The sequence below is a fragment of the Anguilla rostrata genome, chromosome 3 (assembly GCF_018555375.3).
Source record: "Anguilla rostrata isolate EN2019 chromosome 3, ASM1855537v3, whole genome shotgun sequence".
Lineage (NCBI taxonomy): Eukaryota > Metazoa > Chordata > Actinopteri > Anguilliformes > Anguillidae > Anguilla > Anguilla rostrata.
In genome coordinates this window covers 23,538,922-23,563,683 of record NC_057935.1, presented here as the reverse complement: position 1 = coordinate 23,563,683, position 24,762 = coordinate 23,538,922, and the positions used below count along the sequence as shown (strand labels likewise).

Here is a 24,762-nt window from a genome sequence, read left to right as displayed (position 1 = left end):
AACAGATAGCCCTGTGAGTGATAAAGCCATCCTGACCTTTGGTCCTCTAGATCGGTGGTTCTCTGGGGCCCGTTAAAAATTATAGGCTACATTGTTCTGATAGAATTTTTTTTTTTTTAAATGATTAAATATAAATCATATACATTAATTAAAATCATATAAAATATTAATGACAAAATCATAGCCTATACAGGAGCGTGAGAAAAAGGCCTAATATGAAATAATTTGTTCAATACGTATGTGAGAGGGTCCTGGAAAACTTTTCTCCGACAAAAGGGGTCCTCGGTGAAAAAAGGCTTGAGAACCCGTCCTCCGCATCGCCCACAATGTGCCCCAGTGGTGACTGGGTGAGTTTGTTTTCCAGCACAGGAATGTTCGTCGTTAGCGTTAGCGCGGTCGCGCCTCGCTGCCTGTCCCATTGTGTTCCTGCGCTCGCCGGTTCGCTACTGAAAGCTGACGCATTCGCTGGCCTGGATTCTTTCGCGGGGAGCCAGACCTAAACTGAGGGAGGGGGTAGGAGGGCGTATTGTTGTTGTGATAGCAAAGCAAAACTTTGGTTAGCTAACAGGTGGACAGAATGCATAAGTATTTTGTAATGGTTGAAATTAGTCATGTTGCAGCTTTGGTAAGCCAGGAAAGAATGTCGTGTTAGAACCAAGGCCAAAATCACACTGGAACCATTTAGGTACCAGTCTGAGGTTTGGGAAGGTGTCGATCAGTAATGATGGCCCACAAACAGAGGTAAACCAAAAATTTTTATTTCATCATATGGGTGTAAAACTTTTTATTGCTCTTGTTGTTCACTCAAAAATGTTGGTGGCACCGTGTTTTTGGCTAATACGCTTATGAATCACTGCATTGGCAAGCAATAGCTGATTCTAATCCATGTTTTTCTAGGTGTTTTGTAGCTATTGTGTGCAGTGAAATGCTTGTGCATACATAATTTCTAATAATTTGAAGTGGAGTGAAGATGTGCTTCCATTTACATGTTTACACATTAAAATGTTCAGTGTTAAATCAACTATTACAAAGTATATATAATCCCCTTTGGACTCATACATATTCTATTAGAGTTTAAGTAACACTGGACATTTTACTGTGTATAGACTCTTCATTTCAAAAGAAAAGTGTGGGTTGCCATCTTTTTTACACCATTTCTAGCCTGGATGTTCAGTGCCATTTCTCACTGATTTGAAATGGGGCACTGTTGTCAAGAAAAGATTTGGAAGCTATACTCTCCACATAACCTTGCAGGTGATGAAAAAAGCCTTTTTTACTTTAAGCCATTTTCACTTACGGGACAATGTAACTCATGGGAAATTTGTCTTCAGTCCACTAGGTAAATATCAAACCAAGTTCAGTTTCATTTTTTTTTTTTTTAGTTTACCATGTTGTCAAACAGAGTTTGAACAGTAGATGTCTCCATCTTGCTGAACAAACTGGTTGAGAAGTTAAGAGTGCTGTGCACTGATGTTTGTTTTTTATTCCTGGTAAAAGAGAATGCACTGAATTGGAATGGATTAAATACATGTGTATATAATGTAAAGGCTGCATGTAATTTGTAAAAGGATATGTTGTATGCAACTTATCTTTGTATGTATGTCTTTTCTAAAATATCATGAAAAGATAAATAATGAAGGTATTTAAAAAACCAAACAACATGTAGAGGAAACTGAGAGCTTTCTTCTTGCCTACTTCCATGCACTCTTTCTAGGAGGGTCTGCGTCTGTGCCTGTTTTGTCTAAAAAACAGGAGTTCTCAAACTTGGTCCTGTGGATCCCCTGTTTATGGCAGTTTCTGTAGCAGCTAATCTCAACTGTGATTTATTAAAATGCATTATTTCTTAAACTAAATATATAATATATATATATATATATATATATATATTTACAGTTGGCAATATTTAGCATGTGCTTGGTCTTTCCATAAATGGTTGATGTTTATGAAAGAACTCACACATTTTAAAGTTTCAGTTTATCAATATGATTAAAAGTAATTGGGTGATATAAAAATGGGACATGTATTACTTGTGGTATGAGCAAAGCTATTTCTGACTTAATGTGGCTTGTGTCATCCCTCATTGACGTGTGTTAACGGCTCAGTGTAATTCAGGGGTTGTGGTTGTGGTTCAGAGGAAAACTAACATGCACGGGGGCCTGAGACACCTGACCTAACACCTGCGCACCGTTATTACAATCTACCAGGAGCAAGTCGACCAGCAGCATCCCAACAGAACAGGATGTACAGCAGGAAATCCGTAACCAGGCAAAGGAGATTGAAGAGCAATGGAGAGATGTAAGTAGAGCCTGCTAAATGTCTGCTCCCAAGACTGGCTGCAGGAGAGGTTGTGTACAGAAAAAATGTAACAGTAATTATGTGTGAGAGTAACTGCCAAAGAATCACACAATTAGTATTTATTATTATTATTATTATTATTAGTAGTAGTAGTAGTAGTAGTAGTAGTAGTAGTCCTATTAATGTTAATATGAACACATATGATTTATATATTAGCAATGAAATGCTAATGTATAAATGATTAACTGACCTCAATCACGACCAGTGAGTAGCATCCATCTTAACAATAAACAGCAGCCATTTTGTGCCGAAATGGGGCCACACACTTGTAGGCAAAAGGACATAAACCATCCTATGCGATCATCGCGCTACCAAGTCAGACCGTTAACTTTGAGTCTCCCTGCGTAGGTGCGGCTGCGTTGTGCAGCAGTCAGGGGCTTCATCTTCACAGAACATTTAGGTCACTTTCATGCCCCCGAATTCCCAGGGGAAAGGAGCATGGGAGGAGTCGGGCAGCTAGAAGTGGGGCATCTACAGACGCAGTCCTTCCTTCCCCTGCCACCGCGTCGCGCCGACTCCCCTCTCTCAGTCGTAGGGAAGATTCAGCTGGGCTCTGGGCATGGAGAGTCATCTCTCTTCCCGTTCGCCCTCAGGACCTGGCCAGGTGGAAGAGCCATCGGCGGAGCGTCCACTGTAACATGGTGAGGGAGAGAGAGGAGCACGAGCGCGCAGAGCTAGCCGGCGGGGGTAGCGCCAGGAAACCGGACACCCGCGTAGCGATGCAGGGGGGAGAAAGGTAAAGACACGCCCGTGCGGTGCGACGCACCTGGAGTCCTTTCGTTTGTCCTTGGCTCTCTGTCGCTTTTAAGCATCAGAGCGGCCGTTGCATCTACTGCCGCTGTAGTCTTCTTGAACCATGTTTCGTGGCTGCGAATGTGAATTTGGACAATGAATTTATTTTTAAATGTTTCGTGATGAGCCATGATGACTGGTAATGGTGACTGGAGGATGTGAGAGAGCAGAGGTGCGTCTCCCCTCTGCTGACAGAGTATGTTTGCATCTGTGGGTGTGTGTGTGTGTGTGTGTGAGCTGTATCTGTGTTTAAACTAGTAACACAGAGAAAATGAGAAAGTTGTATCTCTGCATGATAATTCCATTGTGAGTCCAAGGGTCTGCTGTAAAGGTGTAATCTAATAGTGCATCATACTCTCTTCACTGGTCTTCTCCGTTTCACCTATAGAGAAGCAGGCACTCCAGCTAGCCATAGGGCTGCCTCCTTTCACACGCCGCAGGCTATTGGCTTCAAGCTCCAGCCTCGTTCCATATCCCTGCCGCCCCGGAGCTACATCGCGAACAGCCCCTACGCACCAGCAGAGAGAGCGGTCACACCTCCCGCGATACCTCACTCCACCCAGGCGAGAACCAGCCAGGAGGCCTCCCTCAGCACCAGCAGCAGCAGCAGGTCCAGCATCGCTCACACCGACCGAACCAGAACCGACCTCAAAGGACGGACCGGCACCGGTCCCGACATCCCGATCGGCGCCACCGCCGCGGACCGAACCGGCGCCCGGCCCGCCAGCCGAACCAGCACCGCCGTCGCCAACGTCACCGCGCTCTCGGGCCGAACCGGCGCCTCTCTCCCCGACCTGCCGGGCCGGTTTCCAGCAGACCCGAGCAGCGGCGGCGCGGCTGAGGGAAGCGGCGCCGGCTCGGCTTACAAAGCCCCCGATCCGGGGTGCCCCATTGGCAGGCCGGCGCGAGAAAAGAGCCCCGGCCCTTCACAGAGTCTCCATTCAATGGATACAAAACCCGCGGCTGCTCAGGTTACCGCCGCCTCTCTCCCCGGGAGCAGCCGGAGATCGGGTAGCTCGCGTCTCGCCTCCGTGGTCTCGCCCAGGCCTTTCGGGACCCAGTCCACCAAGATCTCCCCGGTTTCCCGAGCCTTCACCGTAAGTACCCCTCGATTCGGTCAGCGGGTTTTTTTTGGGTTTGCCGCTTCTCCGAGAACTTTCTAGAACTGCTTTTTCAAAATATCCAAAAGCCCAGGACTGAAATATAACTGTGTGCCATGTTCAGTTTGTCAGCCTCAGGTTACCTGTTTCTGCCCGATCCATTTACAGCTCATGTATAATGAAATGAACTGACTCTACATTCTACCTACCATCCACTTAGTAAAACTGCAACTTCCATCCAACTTGCCCATTTTTTCTCATGTTTAATCTTGGTTTGCTTATGTTTAATACACTACAAAAAATGTGTCATATTTTGTTCTGTGTGTGTTCTCTATGCTAAAATTACAGGAGAGTTTTTTAAACATCACTCCAGGACAGTAATAAAATAGCTATTTGAACGAGCATTGGGATCACTTGATCGGTTTGGTATTTAAATGATACTGAATTTTAATGCACCTGGGGATTAGAATTCATGGCAAATGTCTCCCCCAGCACCTTGTGCAGTGAACAATGTGATTGACGACAGGATTTAGAAAAACACAGGGTTTGTTTTCTGTAGATGGACGATTCGTGCAGACGCTTCAACGGTGAGACAAACCTCTCGCAGAATTCCGAAATCGCCGACCACCAGCATCCGTTCCTGACCCCAGAGGACGAGGCGCGATCCCAGCCCGGCTCCATGCTGATAAACAATGAGGCAGAGCCAGGATCCGCCCCTTTTCACAGTCCGTCTGTTTCATCCCGGCCCAGCTGTGACTCCTCTCATTCCAAAATGGCGTCCGCAGTCCCCTCTGCCTCAGAGGCCAGTTTTCCACAGGTGCGTGCCTGGAGGATCTTCCAGCTGTCACCTGTATTGCTCTCAATCCTACTGAGTCATGGCCCCTGAAGGGCTACAGTGTAGTAAAATAGTAAAACCTGCTGTTCACAGGTCATAGGTTCAAATCTCAGGTGGGACACTGAAGTGCAAGGTACTTGACCTTTATTCCTCTGTATGAATTGAAAGCACATAAAAATGCAAGTTGTGCAATAACAGCATCTGATAAGAAAACAAATACGCAATTAACTGGCAACTCAACTGAGCAATTGCACTTCTTTTTACATCAAAATTTTGTTTATTTATATATTTATTCAACTAGAAATATGTACAAAATACAACAAATCAAATAAGGAAGAAATATATACGCACAAATAAATAATCTACATTTACATGTGAAAAGTAGCTCAAACACTTGGTTGAGCTCCCAGTCAAAGGTCAATTAATCAACAAATTTTTGTTGAAGAAAAATGCAATTAAAATAATGAGAACCAGTGCACAGGACACCATCTTTCACTGGAATCAGTCTGCACTGTAAGCAATGATGTGGAATAAGAATGTGTTTCATCCTAATAGAATTTTTGTTTAAACACTACCATTCTAAGGAGTTAGAAGCTCTCATAGCCTAATAGTTAATTTAGTCACAGAATTATTGCCTTTAACTTTTCCTAGCTCTTCAGCTGCCATAATGTAGCATGGAAGGCGCAACTGCTAAAGGTCTTCAATTTCCTTAGAAGACAACAGCAGCCCTCTCCAGGACATGTGTGTCATTTTGAGCTGAGCATTTGTGTAGTACCATTCACACGTGTAATCTGTCAGTAATGTTACCTGTCCCTAATGCTTGGGGCATTGTGGGGAGATGTTCTCTGTGCGCACTCTAGCATGGTCTGTTGGTATGATCGCGGCATCGGATTCCCACAGGAAACAGTGACACCGTATCCTTAGGTGTCACCTTCTGTTTTTTTTTTTCAGACTCGTTACGAGGACATCAGAATCAGACTCAGCCAGAGAACAGACAGCACCCAGGACTTCGGCTTTCAGACCAGCTGGCAATCTACTGGGATTTTAATCAAATCCATTCAGCAAGGTAACGTTCTTTATTTCATTCTTTAAAGCTCGGAATTGGTTTAAACACGGTAGACAAATTAAATAGTGTTCTGCTCATATGATTTATATAAAAACATTTGGCGGGTATTCTTTTTTTTAGAACGACAAAAGGGGTGCTTAATTCTAAGAAAGTGATGAAGTCAAACAGACAAAGGTATATAGTTTCCAGAACATTTGGATTGGAACAGTTGAACAATTTGCCATTGAAATATTAAAATAGCATTAAAACATGATCAAACGCCGCCGTGCTCTCGCTTCGACCCCCCCCGCCCTGTTACCCTTTCTTGATAATCAATGGGAATTATTGACAGGACGGAGTAATTATTCTGAGTTCGGAACGAGGAATCCGCAGGGCGAAGGACAGTCCTTTGTGCGGGCGAGAGGCAGGCATCAGGTGTTTGCCGCTTCGCGAGAGGCCATGAATGATTAATTACCGCGGGGATAGGAACGTTCTCTTGCCCTGCTGGAAGTTGATAAGCTGAAACCCCCCTGAGCTCGCCCGGGCCTCCAGCCTGCGCGGCTTCGGTTCGGGGCCGACGTGTCATTACGTGTCGGAGGCCTCGTGTTTTTTACCGCTCCTGCTTTTCGTCTCCACTTATAAACAGATACTGCGGCAGAATTAAGTGGCTGGAACCACTAGAAGCTACTCGCTGAGCGTTGCTGCTCTCTCCTTTGCTAACCGGGGGCTATTTCACAGCGGACGCCAAGCCTCTATCTAGGCCACATCCCTTTCTAGGTCATATTCTGATGATGAGCTTGTTACTCTTGCGCTGTGTTGAGCAGGAGAATTGGCTACTGGTATGTACAGTAATTTTGTATAGTGCACTTACTATATGAGCTGTAATGGAGTGTTTTACCATAACCATATTTGGAGAAGTAACATGAAAGGTCGTGTAAAAGGAAGACCAATCATACGAATAGAGTAGGTGGCATCTCTGGTGGCAGTGTTACAGAGGCGGAATTCATTTTGTCAGTAAATGTCCTTTGATGAGTTGTTTTCCAGTGATAACAAACATAGTAACAAGATAAAAATTATTTTCATTCGGCTGACTAATTAATTTAAAGAATATAATTCCCTTGTTGGGTGTTACTGTATCTTTATCTCTTTAGTTGTCGTCATCAAAAAAAGCTAATCAGTGTGTTCTTGGTTTTTGTTATCTCTCTACCAATTTTCTGAACCCATGCCCATTCCACATGTATCCCACAAAGGACATCAACAAGCTCTCAAAATCCACCAATACATCTTAACCCATAGTTTGGGAAACATCTCAGTACTACAGTATACAGTATGGCACAATACACTATGCCATGTCTGCAGACTGAGAGAGTCATGATGGAGCACTGTAGGGTTAAAAGTCCATTCTTCGCACCGTTAAAAATTTCCCATCAGTCCCCTAACCGGCAAGGAAAGACACTGTGATGTCACATGCCCTGGTTTGTTTTGTGGGCGCATAGGTAGCCCAGCGGAGCTCTGCCATCTGCAGGTGGGTGATGCGATCGTGGCAGTGGACGGCTGCAGGGTGTCTGAGATGAGCTGCGAGCAGTGGAAGGCCAGCCTGGACTCCGCCCTGCAGCAGGGAAGCCTGGTGCTGGATGTGCGGCGCAACGGAGAGAGCGGTAAGTCTCTGGACCTGGGCCTGGGGCTCTACAGTGACAGTCTCCCATTCAAAAGAAACGACCAGGTGACCTCTGACGAAGGGTTGAGACTGAGATGTCAATCTCAACGGGATGAATAAAGGAGAATTTTATATCTTTTTTTATCCAGCGCATGCTCTGATGAAACAGTCAAGGGAGGAGTCAGGAGCTGTGTGACAAAATGTCATGCACCCAAATACATTCATTGATTTCCTACATGAAATCAATTTGCTCAGTGTTTATCAGCACACATTAAGTATTAACCATGCCAGCTGTAGTTTCCTTCAGAACAGCTGGTACTGCCGAGTGGCCCAACCTGCTGGGACCCTGGGTTCCAGTGTGGTGATATGTGCCCCGTGGTCTGGTATTGAATCCTAACGGTGTTGGTATATTGAAATAGACTATACTGTAGCATTGCCCAGGGCAAGAGGGTTTGAATCAATGGGATTGTTCTCGTCTCATTGACTATCACTGGGATTGTCCTGAAGTGGTGAACTCCCATCCAGTGACGGTGTAGCTCAGAGTGAAAGGAAGTGGGTGGAAGAACTGAGAGTGCGTACATCTCTGCGTTTTAGGACTTTGCAGCAGCAGTGAGATGGATGTATGGAGGCCACTGGGCAATTCAAATAGACTTTTTGAATATAAGTCCAAAACCAGCCAGAGTCAATTGTACCACTGTTTTGACTCTATTGATCATATCCTTGTATCGGAGAGTTACAGAACACTTTATTTGAGTTTAAAAATGGTTTCCTAATTTAGATTTTAGATCCTTGTAATAGTGCACTTGCAACACTTGTTTAGTAAACTTGTGAAACTGACTTTAAGTTCTCCAACTTTTTCACTTGTGCATGGCTATCCAGCTGAGCTGATCACAAGCATGTCTAATCTGGGTGGAATATCACATATAAAGCCAGTTTCCAGGCACATTGTCCATTACAGTTTACATTGTATTAATGCTAGCATGTGATGGTGTCCGTATCTAGTATGCATACTGTAAATTTGCCTTTGTAATGGCTACTCTTCAGTACTGCAGCATCACAGTAAATTTGAAGCCAGCTCTGTAAGTCTGAGCTATTCTAACCTGTAAGTGATCAGAAGTGATCAAGTGGGAGGTGTATTTGCGAATTATTTCAATCCTTGCACGACATCTGATTCTTCTGCCCGTGCCGATAGTATTGATCCAACACTTTCAGGTTCCCCAGAACAGTACACAAATGCGAGCAATGAGGTCATCTCCTGTCCACCCTTGGAAGATGTTGTGAAATCATCTCACACATTCAATAGCCAGGCTATCACTGTGAGTATCACTGTCAGTGTGTATCAGAATCTCCATAGAGTTTGTGTTAGCATGGTTTCAGGTTATGTGGTCATGGTACACTACATTGACTGAATGGAAAAATGCATTTTCGTTCCTTTACTAAATGTATTTACATTGCTTGTTCAATACACAATATATAAAGCGCTTTACAAATATAATAACAATAAGAATGAAATTGAATTATATAAAAAAGATGCATTTTGATATGGAAATACATAGATAATAAAAATAAATAAACAAATACAAATTGAACACACTTTAATGTGTTATATAGGTCAGTGAATCAGTGGAATATATTAGAATAGCTTGCTTTTTAAGTATTTGCACACACATAAAATGTATGCATATAGTCTATAGTCTTTCAGAAGAGAATAGCATGCAGTGTTGCTTTTTACAGGATGTGGATTCTAAAGACATGAATGGAAGATTCCATCCTGAATCTATGGAAAGCAAAGGTAATGAGCCATGTGTCTGGGTGTAATGAACGTCATTCTTGTCTGTAGAACCCAAATATTGTCTTTTTGGGTCTGTCCTTAATTTATTGTCTGGCAGTTTAATTATATAAACTTGTCCAGCATTAATTATTATCTTTATGGAAATATATCTGCTTCCTAATCTATCTAACATTTTCATACTCCTGTCTTTGGATTCAACCTGTGTATTTCACTCTTTTTCTCATATTCTCTTTTCTTCCCTGTTTTAATTTCCTGTGTAGAATCACAACCCCTTTCTTTGAAAAACTTAAAAAGGAGATCTGAGTTTTTTGAACAGCCAGGTAAAACTAGACCATCATACCACTGTTTCCAATGACATGTACTGGTCTTCGGTCACGTCTGAGACTCTAAAGTCAGGTCTTTCCTACCTTCACCTGATATAAAGAGCATGCACAGATGAAAGCAATATATCACAGAAACCTAATCCAATAAATCAGTAGTCCGTTAAATGGTGAAAGATACAAAGGAGGATACTACTTCAGAGTGTTCAGATGTTACCTTAGCCAGGAATTGTAGATGAAGTACTTGGTTCAAGAATTTGAGCTTTGCTGTCTATACAAGTGGCATGTCACCATAATGCATCTGTTTTTCCATCAGGCTCTGGGTTTGCAGTCAGTTCATTGGTCTACCTTTGTGGTAAACGAAGCCATGTGTGCAGTGTGTTTTCCTGCGATTTGACATCATTTTTTCTTGAAGATGATATTTAGACCATTGATAGTTTGACAAAGAGAAACAAAAGTATGATTCTGTTTCTGTGCACCCTGTTTTCTCATCTTCACTTCAGGCTTGGAGTAAAAAAAATAATTTGTATGAAGTGCGATGCTAGGTCTGTAGGTTATGTACAGTGCATCTGTTCCTGTCTGCATGGTGTGCAAGTGATGATAATGGTGTTATTGTGTATACTAATGGTCTGCACTTCTGAATGACCCATTACCATTCAGTTACTTTCACCCCTTCTGGTATATATTAATGATAGCACCTATTCAGTCTTCAATTTTTGCTGCGATGTAGCATGCTAAGAATTACATAAATTGCATAAACGGTGTTTGTTAGTATTTCTGCTGAATGGAATAATGCTTTAGGTGGCTAAAGAATAAAAATAAAAAAAGTAACTAGATGAATTTTTTTTTTCTGAACAAAGCTGGTCGTACCATAAAGACTTAACACATTAGTCTTGGTCTAAAATAGAGCCTTCTCCCATTGTACTTCCCCAAATTTTGATATTTTAATAACAAAAGGAATGACACCCTTTAATAGGACTGCAATTATCAGTTTCATCTAGGAACAATCAGTAAAATAAATTTGCCTGCAAGACATTACTTTCAAAGTAATCTGTCAGCTGCCAGGTCAAGGAACAGATAACTACAGTTTTCATTTTATTATTTTTTGAATGATATAGACCCATCACCCCCACCAATCAACACCCCCCCCCCCCCCCCAAACTTTAGTTGCACCGTTCAGCCCATTAGTGAATGATACTCCTTCACAGAGCAAGGTTAATGATGTTAAATAATTAAATCCCGTCACTTCCATTACTTAAGTGCTGAACTTCATCAGTCATTGCATGATATGTCCACTGGAGAAGTCAACTGCCCAACCAGCTTACAGTCCTAGATTCATTAGCAGAGCAAGCTACAAATGATTTGGATTTAAACTGGCAGAACCCTATCTGCTGTTGTTTCTAATTGTTTGATCTCAAGCTCTACTTGACTGATTAATTACTTAATTTGTATTTTTATGTGCTTCTGTTGCTGGTGTAACCTGCATGGACTCATCTCTGCTGTGTTCCGACTCATCCAAAACTTAAGCAAACAGTGGGTGGATGAGTGCTACCATGTAAAAACTGGACTGATAACTCTTTCTTTTGTAGGCGGCTCCGAGTCTGCAATATCAGATGTAAGTACGTTCTTCTGTCATGTAACAGATAGACCAAGTCTAGTTCAAATCAAAACAGTGAGAACGGGCATGATAAGACAGCTGAGTTTAAGAAAGTAAAGATCACATGGTTCACATAAAAATGATGGTTATCCAGTGGTGTACTGCACAATACTGTGCCATATCTGGAAACCATGAGATACTCTTAGTGTTTCCATTACCAACAAAACCAGTTCTGGAATACAGTTCTGAAAAGTGAGAAATGTGCATAAAATACACAAAGCAAGTTTGGACAGGAAACTCTTGCTGCAGCTAATGGTTCTCATCAGCACATCACCACAATCAACCAATCACATACACACAACACAATTTTTCATACCCATCCAATCACATGCACACATTACCAATGGAGTGCCTTTAAAAAAAAAACAAACAAACAGACAGATATCTCCAGTGCTGCAGATTTCCTGCACAGTTTTTGCATGCTTCGCTAGCTACTGCACATAAATTAACTAATCCTCCTCCATCCCAGCTACCACCTGTTGTTTGAATCTGATTTAAGGGGGATTCTGGTATTGCCATTGTTTAGATTGGAAGATGTACTGTATCAGGCTTCTTGTTAGATAGTAGTGACACTGGTGCATCCACTGTAGTACCTGAAGCAGATCCATTCAGTGCCAAACCAAAAATGTACTTACATATTCATTACAATTTTAAATCTAAATGCGTGAGTTCTCCTGACTGAACTATATATAGTCCCTGCTCTCAGTTATGATGTGACTCAACGGGGAGCCAAGTGGTCGTACCACACATAATGTCGATCATTAACTAGCCAAATACAATCATAGAATATCAAGCCACTTAGGTGGAAAATATATTAATGACTCATTTCAGGAGCCACCAGAGTTCCTGATTTGGAGTTCCTATACTTTGTGCAATAGAACAATGCTAAAATTAAATTTCTGTTTCCATAACAATGAGTTGGAAGCATCTAGTCTTTAACTCTGGATTCAAAATGTGGTATGCTGTATCTTAGCGACAACAATAGTTATTGGCAGACATTCTAAAACTCAATAGCTCACTCTGAACAAAATATCTAATGAAAGTGTTTCAAAATAATTTTGAGTTGATAACGTTTTGATCTTAGCTGACCATTATACTGTATACACGTTTCTCTATCAATTATATGCATTTTTATACATAAAGCGCATGTAGTACTGATGCTAATTAGTATAATACAAGTCAACACTGCAAAGAAAGACCAGAGCAACATTAAACGTTTGGAAAGCCAGTGTGGAAAAAAAAAAAGTTGTAAATACAACCCGCTTACTGCTTTTATAGTTGTGGGTTAGTGATAAACTAACCAATTGTTGTACCTACAAAATGAGACCTGACTTCAGAAAAAAAGAAGTAATGTAAGCAACAGTTCCAGTGGATAAATGAGCAATTAAAATCCTTAAACTTTGTGCATTTCCACATCACATTAAAACATTACCAAATGACCTACTGCACATTCCTGATACATTTGCATTTAGGAGGTTCTTTAATATTTAATGCTATTTGTCAAACTATAAAGCTGGTGTGGTGCACCATTGGCATACCTGCATTATCTGAAGACCCGTATGAAATAAGACATTTTTTCCCCCTCCTTCAGATACGCATCCCCTCTATCAGCACCTCCTCTACCCGCCACTCCTGGGACCCACAGGAGGAGCGCAAGCGTCAGGAGAAATGGCAGCAGGAGCAGGAGCGTCTGCTGCAGGTATCTTGGAGATATCACCAGAGGCGGTCATGCTAGACTGGTCACTATCCTGTTTGTTTGAACAGGTTGATTGGTCTGCTTCAGCAGTCATCTGTAAACTCTGGTGGTCTATTTATAATGCTGGAGTTCTCAAGCAGAGTTTCCTCAGGCCAAGTATGCATACTCATTAGCTCTCTAGTGAATTCCCCATTGGCTTAAATGGCCTAATTATCTAACTTGCTGGGCACATTTAACATTTAGTTTTCCTAGCATTAGCAAATCTTGAGAGACATTGTAAAAATAATGAAAAAATGCTAGCATGAATGTCAAGGATAAAACCCGAAGGTTTAATGTTTGATTCCTAGGAGGGATGCAGCTGTTGAATCCATTAGCAAGCTTCTTAAACTAAAAATTCACACAAAACATGAAAAATGTACTTTTCATTTCAAATACTCCAGCTGCAAGAGGTTGTAAGAGCTCCTGTTTAATGCAAACGATACCCGTACATCAGCATTCATATACTTGGCTACTTGGCATAACATTTATGATTTCAAAATGAGTCATTTAAACACATGCAATTAGCAGTTGTCTGTCAGTTGAGCAGTTTGGTATGTAAATACAATGTTCCTACCTTTCAAACCATTTTCATGCTTCGCTCGATTGAAGCTCCCCTCATTCATTGCAGAATCATTACATATCTGCGAGATGTTAATGAAATTCCTGATAATACATGTATTAACCAAATTGGATAATGAATAATATTCATAGAGTACTACAACAACGATAAGTAACAACTTATGCATTTAGCAATGTGTGATGCATTTTTCCAGTAACCTAAATGGCTACTATAAATATTCCACTAAGTAAATAGACTCTGAATATGACTCTGAATATGAAATATGAATTTGTCTTATGGAGAAGTCTTTCTTACATCTTCAGTACAAACAAATTCCTGCATAACAGCCACTAAAAGTCTATCTTATTCATCTTTTTTACAGAGAAAGAGAGAATAAGGTTTTTTTCTACTTCTACTGTTAATCACATTCTGTAGTCTTGGATGGGAAAGGCCATTTCAGGAAAGTGAGTTGCTGTGCAACTATCGGCAGCATGTAACCAAGTTCCCACTCCAGTACAGTGTCTGACTGCAGTCCTCGCTGTTCTCTAGTTAGACTTGGCTGTTCTCAGCTCAGTACTAACTGACCCACATTCTCTCTAGTGAGACCATAACAGTTTCTTCTGCACACAGGAAAAATACAAACGTGACCAGCAGAAGCTGGAGGAGGAGTGGCGTCGAGCGCAACAGGATGCTGTGAGAGAAAATTCTGGAAACCATGCGGAGGTAATGCTTCCGTCACCCCAGAGCCCCTACCACCAGCTCAAGAAAGGCGAGCGTTTTGAGAGCTTAGAATAATAGGTAGTCATTTTGAAGTACCCAACAGAACTTTAAAACATGTTTTATGTTGTAGCATGAATGGATTAACATTTATGTCACAAACATGTCATGTTTAGCTTTTTCATGTTTAGCTTTGTACAATTGAGAGGCTGGTTAATCTTTTGTTCATCTGGTAATGCTTTATGACATATACAAGGGGAGGTCAGACATTTGCAAACAACTGTACACTTGTTAGTGGCAGTGTAGTATAATGTAAGGAACTGGTCTTGTAACCTAAATGTCACAGGATTGATTCCCAGGAAGGACACTGCTGTTGTACCTTTGAGCAAAGTACTTAACCTGAATTGTGTCCGTATACATCCTGCTGTATAAATGGATGCAATGTAAATGTTGTGTAAGTCGTCCTGGATCAGAGCATCTGCTAAATGCCTGTAATGTAATGTAGTCTGTTAGCCAAATTGGCCACTGCTGCTCATATAACTCAGGAAAATACAAGACTAGATGAGATCAAATAATGTACATTATCTGTTTTTATCTTAACAATTTGATCTGATTCAATATTAATTCAATCCCAGAAACACTTGGAGGTAGACACCAGAAGCCTCAGCCCCCTCTCCCCAGCATCTCCCCTGAGCCAAGCCACACCCCCTCCTTCTGAGGAACCCAGTCAACTGGAGGATGGCGATGAGCTGGAAGAGACCCTACCCCAAGGGGCGGAGCCATGCAAAGAAGAGTTGGAGAGAATGGGACAGGGAGAGGAGTTGGGATTGCAGAGAAATTGTGAAGAGGTAGGGCAGCAGCCCAGACCAGAGGAAGAGGAGGAGAGAAAGATGTGCCAGCAAGTTACAGACACATGTCCCAGAGAGCAAGAAGGCAACCAGGAACAGGACCACTGGTGAGGAAGACTGACTGTCCATGCTAAAAGTGGCGAGTCCTTAACTCACTCAGTAAGCGCCGTGCATAGTTAGTGGGCCTGTCTGAAGATAGTGGGATAGTTAGTCCCACTATCCACTAGAGGGCAACTTCTTGAGTTAGAATGAGGTTAAATGTATATGAACAGCTAATATACGTCCCTGGTATTTATTTTAAATCTTTGAAATTCATAGTGTACAATTCTTCACAAAGTCACAAGGTCATGTTATAAGACACCAACTGCAGTTCCTTGCTGCAGTTACATCACTATGATTAAAACATCTAAGCAGCTTCCCTCCCTTCATGTTAACTCATTCTCTGCTATTATTTGCCATTCCCTGCTGCTTTGATTCAGGGAGGGGGACGGGTTTGCCAAAATCCACCCTGAGATTTCTCTCTCAGACAGGTGAGTATGGTAATACCATTCTGAATATGCTAATAATAGTAGTATTAATTTCCAAACATCACTAAACAGAGATCTAGCAGAGGGAACTTGTGCACAGCCCTTCTTTCCAGCCACTGATATTTTGGAAGTAACGTTTTAAAATGCTCCATTCTCTGGTCTTTCAGTTTAATAATTTAGACCAAATAAATCCATTGTTTTTAACTGGTGATTGTGTTCATTTTAACTTATACCAACCCAACTGAGAGAAACACTCATTTTAAAACCTTGTTTCATAGTTAAATCACTATTTTAGACAGTTTCACCACTGTCCACATATCTGTTTGTGAATGTGTAATTTACGTTCATTCAGTTCTGTTTTTGATTTTCAGGGCAAAATCTAAATCTACTCCTGAGCTTGATGAAGTAGACAATCCAGAGGTTAAAGGTTAGTTTGTTGATTTATTTTATCAATTCTAACTGGCTTCCACAGGTACATATTTTTAATTCCATTGGTATCTAAAGCCCCAGTCCTGGAGTATCACAATGTCTGCTGGCATTTGTCGTGTTTTAGCATGTGTGTAAATGTTTTCATTGTTTGGCTGATGAGTCTACATACCACACACCTTATTTCCAAGGTCTTAAGAAACCTACTGACACCGCAGTGCTACAGATCTCCTCATCTAGGTGTCTTGACTCTCTCATCCCAGTGGTGGCAGTAGCGGGCAGCAGCAGTGCGAGTAAGCCAACCACCCCTCCAAACCAGGAGGCCCAGAAGAAGAAGAAGAAGAAGAACAGGCCTCTCTCCCAGGTGGAGATGGATCGGCTGCAGATCCTGGAGGAGATGAAGAAGAAGACTCAGCTCCTGACCGACTCCAGCTGGATACGCCAGCGTACCACAAACATCTACAAAGAGCCCATCCACCTGGGTGGGGGTATGAGGAGGTCAGCACCTGGAGTAGGAGTTGGACTAAGAGTAGCTGTAGTTGTAATGCTAGTAGAAGTGCTAGTATTATTATTATTAGTAGTAGTAGTAGTAGCAGTAGTAGTAGCAATAATAATGGTCATAGTTATAGTAGTAATAAACTAAGATCAAATACTTATTTTAATACTTCATATGCTGGTTAAATTTAGAATTTAGATTCATGAAGAACCCTGGGACAATGAAACATGTCAATTACCAAAATGTATTATTTAATGAAAAAAAATGTGTTTTGAGTATTGGCTCAAAAAAAGTATACAGTATGCTATTTTAAAATCCTCAGCAATCTACTGGAAATGAACTCGGGTCTGATTTGTGGGGAAGTGGGAAAGGTTGTTATGTAATGAAAATGGAGGATTTGGTCTATAGATCAACTGAGTTGGGCTTGTGAGTATTTTGGTTTCTGTTTTGTAAGTATGAGTCAGGTTTTAATGTGCGGGTCTCAGTATTCATGTCCTGTGAAACTGGAGTGTGAAAACACCGGCTTCCTTGAATTATTTTTCACAAAGATGCAATCTCTCACACAGGTACGAGTCTCTGGATAACCTGAACACTGCTCGCTCCTGGAGACAGTCTCCATGGCCGCCGAGCCCCGCCCCCTCCACCTCCAGCAGTGACCGTCCTCAATCCGCAGCCTCCAATTCTGCCTCCCCCCACAGCTACACCCGCTCTATCTCCTCCACTCTGCCCAGCTCCTTTTCCATGGGTTCTCTGAGGCAGAGCCCATGGTCCCAGCCCTCCCCCACGTCCCCGACCCCGCCTACCGCCCTTAACGAGGAATCTTCCCCTGAGCCTGAGCCCCGCCCCTCCTCTCAGCGCCCCAGCAGGTAATGCCCAATCAGATCCTGGTTTGGATGTGCCCTGTACACTTTCAAAAATTCTATTTAGAAATCCCACACAGTGTGTCTTATTATGTTTTCAATGTGACAATGAAGTAAACTACAGCATGCAGCAGACACTCTTATCCACAGCAACACACACAAATTACTTACAATCAGTTTATCCAGCTCAGTATTTTTATTGAAACAGATTACAGATTAAGCATTGTTCCTAAGGGTTCCTAACTGCAGTGCCCCAGCAGAGAATCAAACACAACTTTGGAGTTACAAGCCCAGGTCTTTAGTCGTTATACTATACTCCCAGCTCTATAAATAAGTGAAGCTTGCTTAGACACACAGTGTGTGGGAGTTTCTTTCATTTTCATTTACATATAATCCTCCAAGAACCTGTGGGTGGACTTACTCGGTGACAAAACACCCTCAGAATGAAAATACATGTGCTGCAATTTCACTTATTAATCATTGTGATTATGTAGTTAATCTTGATTAAAGAATACATAGTACAGTATCTGTTATCTGTGTACTTTGGGGTTCAGAATAGTGTTTGTGTGGGATGGGGCAGAAGGACAATTATAGAACATTATGGTTTTTTTTTTCTTCAGTTAACAAATAGAAATTCTGTAGAATTGACTGAACTTGAAATTGATTTTTTTTTTCCCATCCTGGAACTTTGTTGTTTATTATTCCATAGTTTTTTTCTCTCTCTCTGATAAATATATTGCAAATGTTTATTGCGCTTTTCTACTTTTATACCCATTGGTCCATTCCTGAGCGAGCCGTCTTTCCTCTGAGCTGCTCGACGGCTTGACCTCTTCTCTCCCATGTAGTTTGTAATGGGTGAGCGGAGCCGTTGAATGACCCCGCCTCCCCCAGTCACTAGCGTTCCGTTCTATAATCCAGGTCAGTCAGCGGCAGGAGGACGTGCAACCTCTGCGGAGCCCCTCTGGGGAGGGGCACGGCCATGCTCATCGAGTCCCTGGGGCTTTGTTTTCATTTGGGTTGTTTTAAGGTGAGGGGCGGGGCCAGGAGATGGAGCTTGACTCATCTAGGGAAGGCCAGACCGCCTGTGCTTCCTTACTAACCCCCTCCCGGGAATGCCTCGGGCAGAGCCGATGCAACACATGAGGACTCTCACACTGCTCTCACTCATTTCAGTTCAGTTCATTTTGAAGCACATAGAAACTGGGACACAGGTTCTTAATCAGTACAAGTGCTAATGCTAAGCTGGTTCTCATCATGTTAGAATTAAAAGGAAGAGTTGTTGTTTTTTTTCCGCATTTTAACACCTTGGAAGGCAGTGCGAAAAATGTCTGTTCCAACATATCTGAGTCTTGTCACCAGATAATATTACAGACAGGCTTCACAACTCTTTGGACAATGAGGGTCACATTTCCCAACCAGAATGTGTCGTGTGGGCCTCAATGAGAAAAAGCATTTACACATAGAAATGCATGTGTCGATTGCAATATGGAAATATACAAATGTACTTTCCACATAATGTCATTTGAGTTGCACACTTATGTGAATTTGGCTGCAGGTTGAGAATCACTGGCTTAAAGACAGAAACGGGGGAAGGAGTGAAAACTGCAGATGGTGCTTTAGACGAAATGAAAAGGCACTCATCGGAGGGAGGAAGTGGAAAAATGTCATTTAAAAAATTGCTATATTCAATAGAAAATATCGGGTTAGAGCAGTTCAGGCAGGCTTCTTGGTCTTCATGTGTTGCGTTCAATCTGTACCGCTCAGTCCCAGCCTTCTTCAGTGCCAAGGTGTCGTCCTTCATCAAAGACTCCTCCCTCTACAAACGTTCCATCTTCATCACTGGCTCAAGTGTAATCAAGTCCTCGGTTAGTGGGTTCTACTAGCTGGTGTCAACTCAAGTTGAATCTAACTCTTTAACTCTGCAAATTCGTCCTCTCTCAGGCAAATGGGTCCTTGCTTGTTTTGGTGTCGATCGTGGGCTTTGAATGGCCCCAGTGGCTGATGGGTAATCTCTCTGTCTCACTGCGTTGTCACTGTGGCTGGTGTGGTGGCTTGGGGCTCGCTGGGTCTTTTCCTGCTTCTAACAGAGGTGGCGAGGGCTTGTAGGGGAAGCCTGCTCAGTTGTTTCCCTCTGCCTCACTGTTCCAGTGCTTCGACTGCAAGTCTGACCTCCGGGGAACAGAGCCTGGAGCTGGAACCGGAGCCGAAGTCAGACTGCGAAACCGGCAGCTCTACTGCCACTCCTGTTACGCCCGATTCTCTGGTGAGCAAATCTACATAACTGATAACAATGATAATAAAAATATAATAATAATAATAATAATAATAATAATAATAGTAGTAGTAGTTGTAGTAGCGGTGGTGGTATTAGTACATTTAGTAGTTGTAGCATTAAAACAGGAAGGCATTCCAAGATTTTTGCCAATAAATTGTGGTCGTTTAAAGTAACCACACATAAAATAAATTAAAAATGACCAAGTAAAGTGTAAGACAGTAAAAATATCCGGAAACGTAATTTTAATGAAAAAAATAAGGGTTTTAAAAAGGATTTGGTACTGTCTGTGATGCCCTAAATTTCCGGTAGAGAATTCCATAATTTGGGGGCCTGCACAGAGAATGCTTAGTCACCGTTGGTTTTTAAGTGGGTTTTAGGGACTGAAATAAAACCTTTTTCTGAAGATCTGAAGATCATTACATTTATTTAGTAGACACTGTCTATCCAAAGTGACTTATAACCAGAAGTAGGCCTATAGGCCAGTGAGTAACAGTGAAACAGACCAGGCCAGCAACACTAAAGACAGTGTGTGTTCGCACATTGCTAAAGCACTAAACTATAGAACCCAAAATCACATCTCATTATCATAAATACATAAGCTACCGTAACATAAGTGATACTACCCACACCATGCCAACCACCAAATTAATTAGATAGCAAGTGTCAAGACAGGGATGGGAGAGGAGCCAATATGTAATCTTAAGACATGTTCAGTCAGTGGAAAGACAGGAACAGTCCATTTAAATTATGTAAAGCCCTTATCCACTGTGTATGCTAAAAGAAAACATAGCTATGACATATAATCATTCTTTGTTAAGAGCATGTTTTCTCAAGACCAGTCACAACCTTTCATTAGTGATCATATTTTGTGATTAGGGGACATGGTAAATCAGTATGTGTATTTGTCATGCAGCTTCAATGTATGTCTTAGCTGTATACATAAGAGGTTCAATCTGCTAAGAGTAATAGGCTGAGCGATTCATATTTTATGCTCAAGCACTTGACATATAGTAAAGGGTTTAAGTTTTTTTTTTTTCTCCTTCTTTCAGATGGATTGCCCATCTCCATGTGATCTGACTACATTACTACAAGCTGAGGAAGAAGCTACAGATAGCAAAAATGACTAATATGCTAAAGATACTGGCCACTGATTGTGTAAATCTGGTTAATGTGCAGGTCATAACACCGCAGGTGCAGATTGTATGGTACATTTTTTTTATGGATGTGATGAATAAGGAGGTTTGTATCGGTATGTAGCGAATATATTGCCTGTACAGAATAAAGTGGTCCCTCGTGTATATGTAATGGAATTATATTAGACACAGTTACACAGTATATGCTTCATGCTTGTCTTACTGAAGAATAATTCTGGTGACTTCTATAGGTTGTATGATAGATTTTTGATTTGTGATGTTAAATTATTCCTATCAATTTATTTGAAAAAGAATATTTTGTTTCCCATTATTTACTCTCCACCCTTGTCTATTTTCTTGTAGAACTTATTGTCTTGAAATATTTCTTTGTAATTGTATAGATGATAAAATTGTGCCTTTTTGTGATGTGACATATAATTACTACAACCGAATAGAAATTTAAAATATACATATGAAGAACTCATGCATGATTAGGCAGCACTATTGTGGGCTGTTTTTTCATTGAGTTATTGCCTTTGATGTATTTTCAGAACAAGTATTTTAGCAGAGAATTGAGCAACATCATATATAGGACTGTTCAGTTAAGTAAGTGAATAAAATTACAAGATCTCCATGTTTTTGAAGGGTCTAATTTGAGACTTTGCAGATGCATCCAGCTCCCATAAAATGCTTCCGTAATTAATTGTTCTGCATTATCTAAAGGTGGGACCAGCTTGCATTGCTGTAGGTCATATCGGATGACTATAGCAAATGAAAATGGTTATAGGAATGGCCATTCCAAAGGCATGTGGTGCTGTGGCATTAATGGAAGGAATTTCAGTGAGGTATAAATAGAACAGCTTCACAGGACTTGATTGCTGTGCTTCACATGCATATCTCATTACCACAATATTTTTTTACTGATACCTTTTTACTGATATCTTCACATCATGTGTTCTTCGTGTCAGATATTAATGTATGTCCGGTTACATACTGTACATGAGAATAGGTTAACATCAAACCCACCTACAGCTGCAATTGCAGACGTTTTTAGTTCAAAAACAGCGTGTGCAATATCTTTAAAGAAATGTCTGCTTTCCAAATGTTCATTTCCAGATCCCTTTCCACAGAATACATGTAGCCATTTTAAACAATGGCATATTTTGACTAAAGCAGTTCAGAATAAGCAGTGGTGTTCAACAACACAACAGAAATGATCCCATGCTGAACTCGAAGTAACCTGTGATTTGCACAGCTCTGTTCCACATTGTGTAGCTTTAATACACACTGATCCCACTTGTATACAGCATGTATTTTCAGAGTGTACACAAATAGCTGGTGGTTTTCTGTACCACTAAAGAGAGCTGAAACCCATCCAGGTTTTTGCGGTTCGTATGGTCTGAATGTCGCCTTCCTGAACCCACTTGCCAAAACTGTAAGACCACAAAATAATTATTGCATCTCCATTTCAAAATTGCTAAGGCATGGTTTTGCATAATGTCTGAGTTATTGCGTTGTGAAATCTTAGCTCTATCAAAACCTTATGTTTAGCAGATCACTGAACTTCTGGGAAACCAAATGATGGAACACAGACCTTTGTCTCACATATATATTTTTCCTTGTAAACACTCCTACTCCCTGGAGATTACTATTCGGTTTGTAGATTCTAAAATGGCAGACACAATTGTTTCTTTGCCAGATCTACACATAAATATTTACTTTTAGGATTTACTGTACTGACTCCCAGTCCATCATTTTGTTTTGTAGCAAAATGAAGAATGTTACAAAAGCACAGCCAGCGTGCCATAGGCTACATTAACATGGACATATATTTTATATATAACTACCTATAAACAACTTTATCAGTTAGTTTTTTAATTTTTTAATTTTTTGGCTGTGGATGGACAGTATCAAAACATGACAGCAGGGGGCACTGTAACAATTTGTTGTGTGAGTGCAAGAGTGCTTAAACGTGTTAAACTAATCTTGCATGTAAAATGATCAATGGCCAAAACACCTCTCACCGTTCAGATCGTACTCAGCCACCCATATTTTTTTTTTACAAAGATGGCAAACTAAAAATATAGAATTTGTTGCAGTCATTATAAAAAAACATAAGTTCTGGGTGACATGTTTTTTACAGTAGGATATGTTTATATTAGTGCGCCAGATTTCTCAGGCAAAGGGAAGCATTAAAACTCAATCTATCACATTGCAATTCTATTCCAATCGCATATATAATTGTGATGGTTTGAATCTGACTGTGATTTCTTGTTAATTATCTGTCCCAGACTACGTTTCCATGGTAACCCCGTGGTATATTTTGAACGCAATGTCGCCGATAAAAGCTTTATTCAGGTTTATTACAAGATGAGGCAGCACAGGGTGTCCAGGCAGAGCTTTGCCACGTGTCACATGACAAATGTCAAAGTCATTTGAATGAATCCGTGAAAGTAAAGGGACGGAGACCTGGGGCCTGTATCACAAAGCAAGGCCCTGTTTCACACACGTCACCTGAACAATCTAGGGTAGTTTGATGCATGTCTGATAAAATTATCTCATTAAATTAAGTTAATTAAATGAAATAACGCTCTTCACATCATACATGTGAATCACGATTTGATTAGTCAATCTAGGATGGAATCATCTCCAGTAACGGTAATAAAGGGAAGATGAATCGCTCGCCAAAAACAGGATCACACCCCTAATACGGACATAAAGGAAGCTGGCGCTGCCCTTTGTGGGATCGCGTAACACGTCAAAATTGATGACGGTAATATTTTTCCAACTCCCATAATGTAACCTATGTTGTCGTTTTTAAAAGATTTTGTTCTGAGTAGATCAAAAATTTATGGCAACTCTGGAAAGGCCATATTTTTTCTCACCTCTAAAGACCAAGAACGCATCGAGGAAAAGCAATCCCAATTAGAAAATCAAACATACCTGAGGCAGTCAAAGTGGGAGAGGAGACCTGGGAGATAATTGCAGATAAATTAAATAGGTCTTGCCTATGTAAGAGAGCTTTCATTTAATTGCTTTCTGATAATGTCCCCTCGCTGAAACATTAAATTATATCATTTTTCAGCACATGTCTGAAGCAGCTACAAAACGAGCTTTCAATTAATTTAATAGACATTTTTAACTAGGTAATGCACAAGTTAGTGGTTAACCTCAGGACATTTGTAAATGCTATGAAAACATTTATTTATTAGTGATTATTTAAATATTAGCATTGTGAAACCCTATTGCAATAGAAAGTGTCCTTGTATGGCCAGGAAATCTGATGAACACAATGATATGAGTGCGATGTAAACATTCCTGATTACTCAGTATAACCATGGCCTTAGGCCACTTATAGTTTCATTTCATTGGCTTTTCTCATTTTATTTCTTTATTTTTTTTTCTCTGCCTTGTTTTAATTTCCTCATTCACTACTGTATTTATTGTGTAAACTTGTATCCTGCTTATTGGTTCTATTTTGCTTTTATTCTTGTCCTCAAACATAAAGCACTGTGTTGTATTTTATGCATGCAGCAAATTAACAAATAAAGTTTATTATTAGGCCTATATTTTCAGGGTCTCAAACGACATATAAAAATGCACCAGTGCAAAGAAGCGAAGCTCAATGCATAT

General features: G+C 41.0%; 1 protein-coding gene across 3 annotated transcripts; it reads left to right on the top strand.

Annotated features, from left to right (window-relative positions):
- Nucleotides 1-458: 458 nt before the first annotated feature.
- LOC135250521 (LIM domain only protein 7-like) lies at nt 459-21,763 on the top strand. 3 transcript variants are annotated; one of them, XM_064326865.1, is made up of 20 exons: nt 460-741; nt 2,205-2,295; nt 2,949-3,091; nt 3,536-4,244; nt 4,807-5,064; nt 6,034-6,148; nt 7,624-7,785; nt 8,997-9,100; nt 9,519-9,576; nt 9,837-9,896; nt 11,486-11,511; nt 13,145-13,252; nt 14,478-14,570; nt 15,200-15,519; nt 15,892-15,942; nt 16,311-16,366; nt 16,629-16,863; nt 17,428-17,727; nt 19,870-19,984; nt 21,046-21,763. In XM_064326865.1, the coding sequence occupies exons 1-20, from the start codon at nt 722-724 to the stop codon at nt 21,121-21,123; spliced, it is 3,102 nt and encodes a 1,033-aa protein (XP_064182935.1). In that variant the 5' UTR covers nt 460-721; the 3' UTR covers nt 21,124-21,763. The 3 variants fall into 3 exon arrangements, with proteins under 3 accessions (XP_064182936.1, XP_064182935.1, XP_064182937.1); XM_064326866.1 differs by lacking the exons at nt 19,870-19,984; nt 21,046-21,763 and adding an exon at nt 18,640-19,862 and having other exon boundaries at nt 459-741; XM_064326867.1 differs by lacking the exon at nt 9,837-9,896.
- Nucleotides 21,764-24,762: the final 2,999 nt, after the last annotated feature.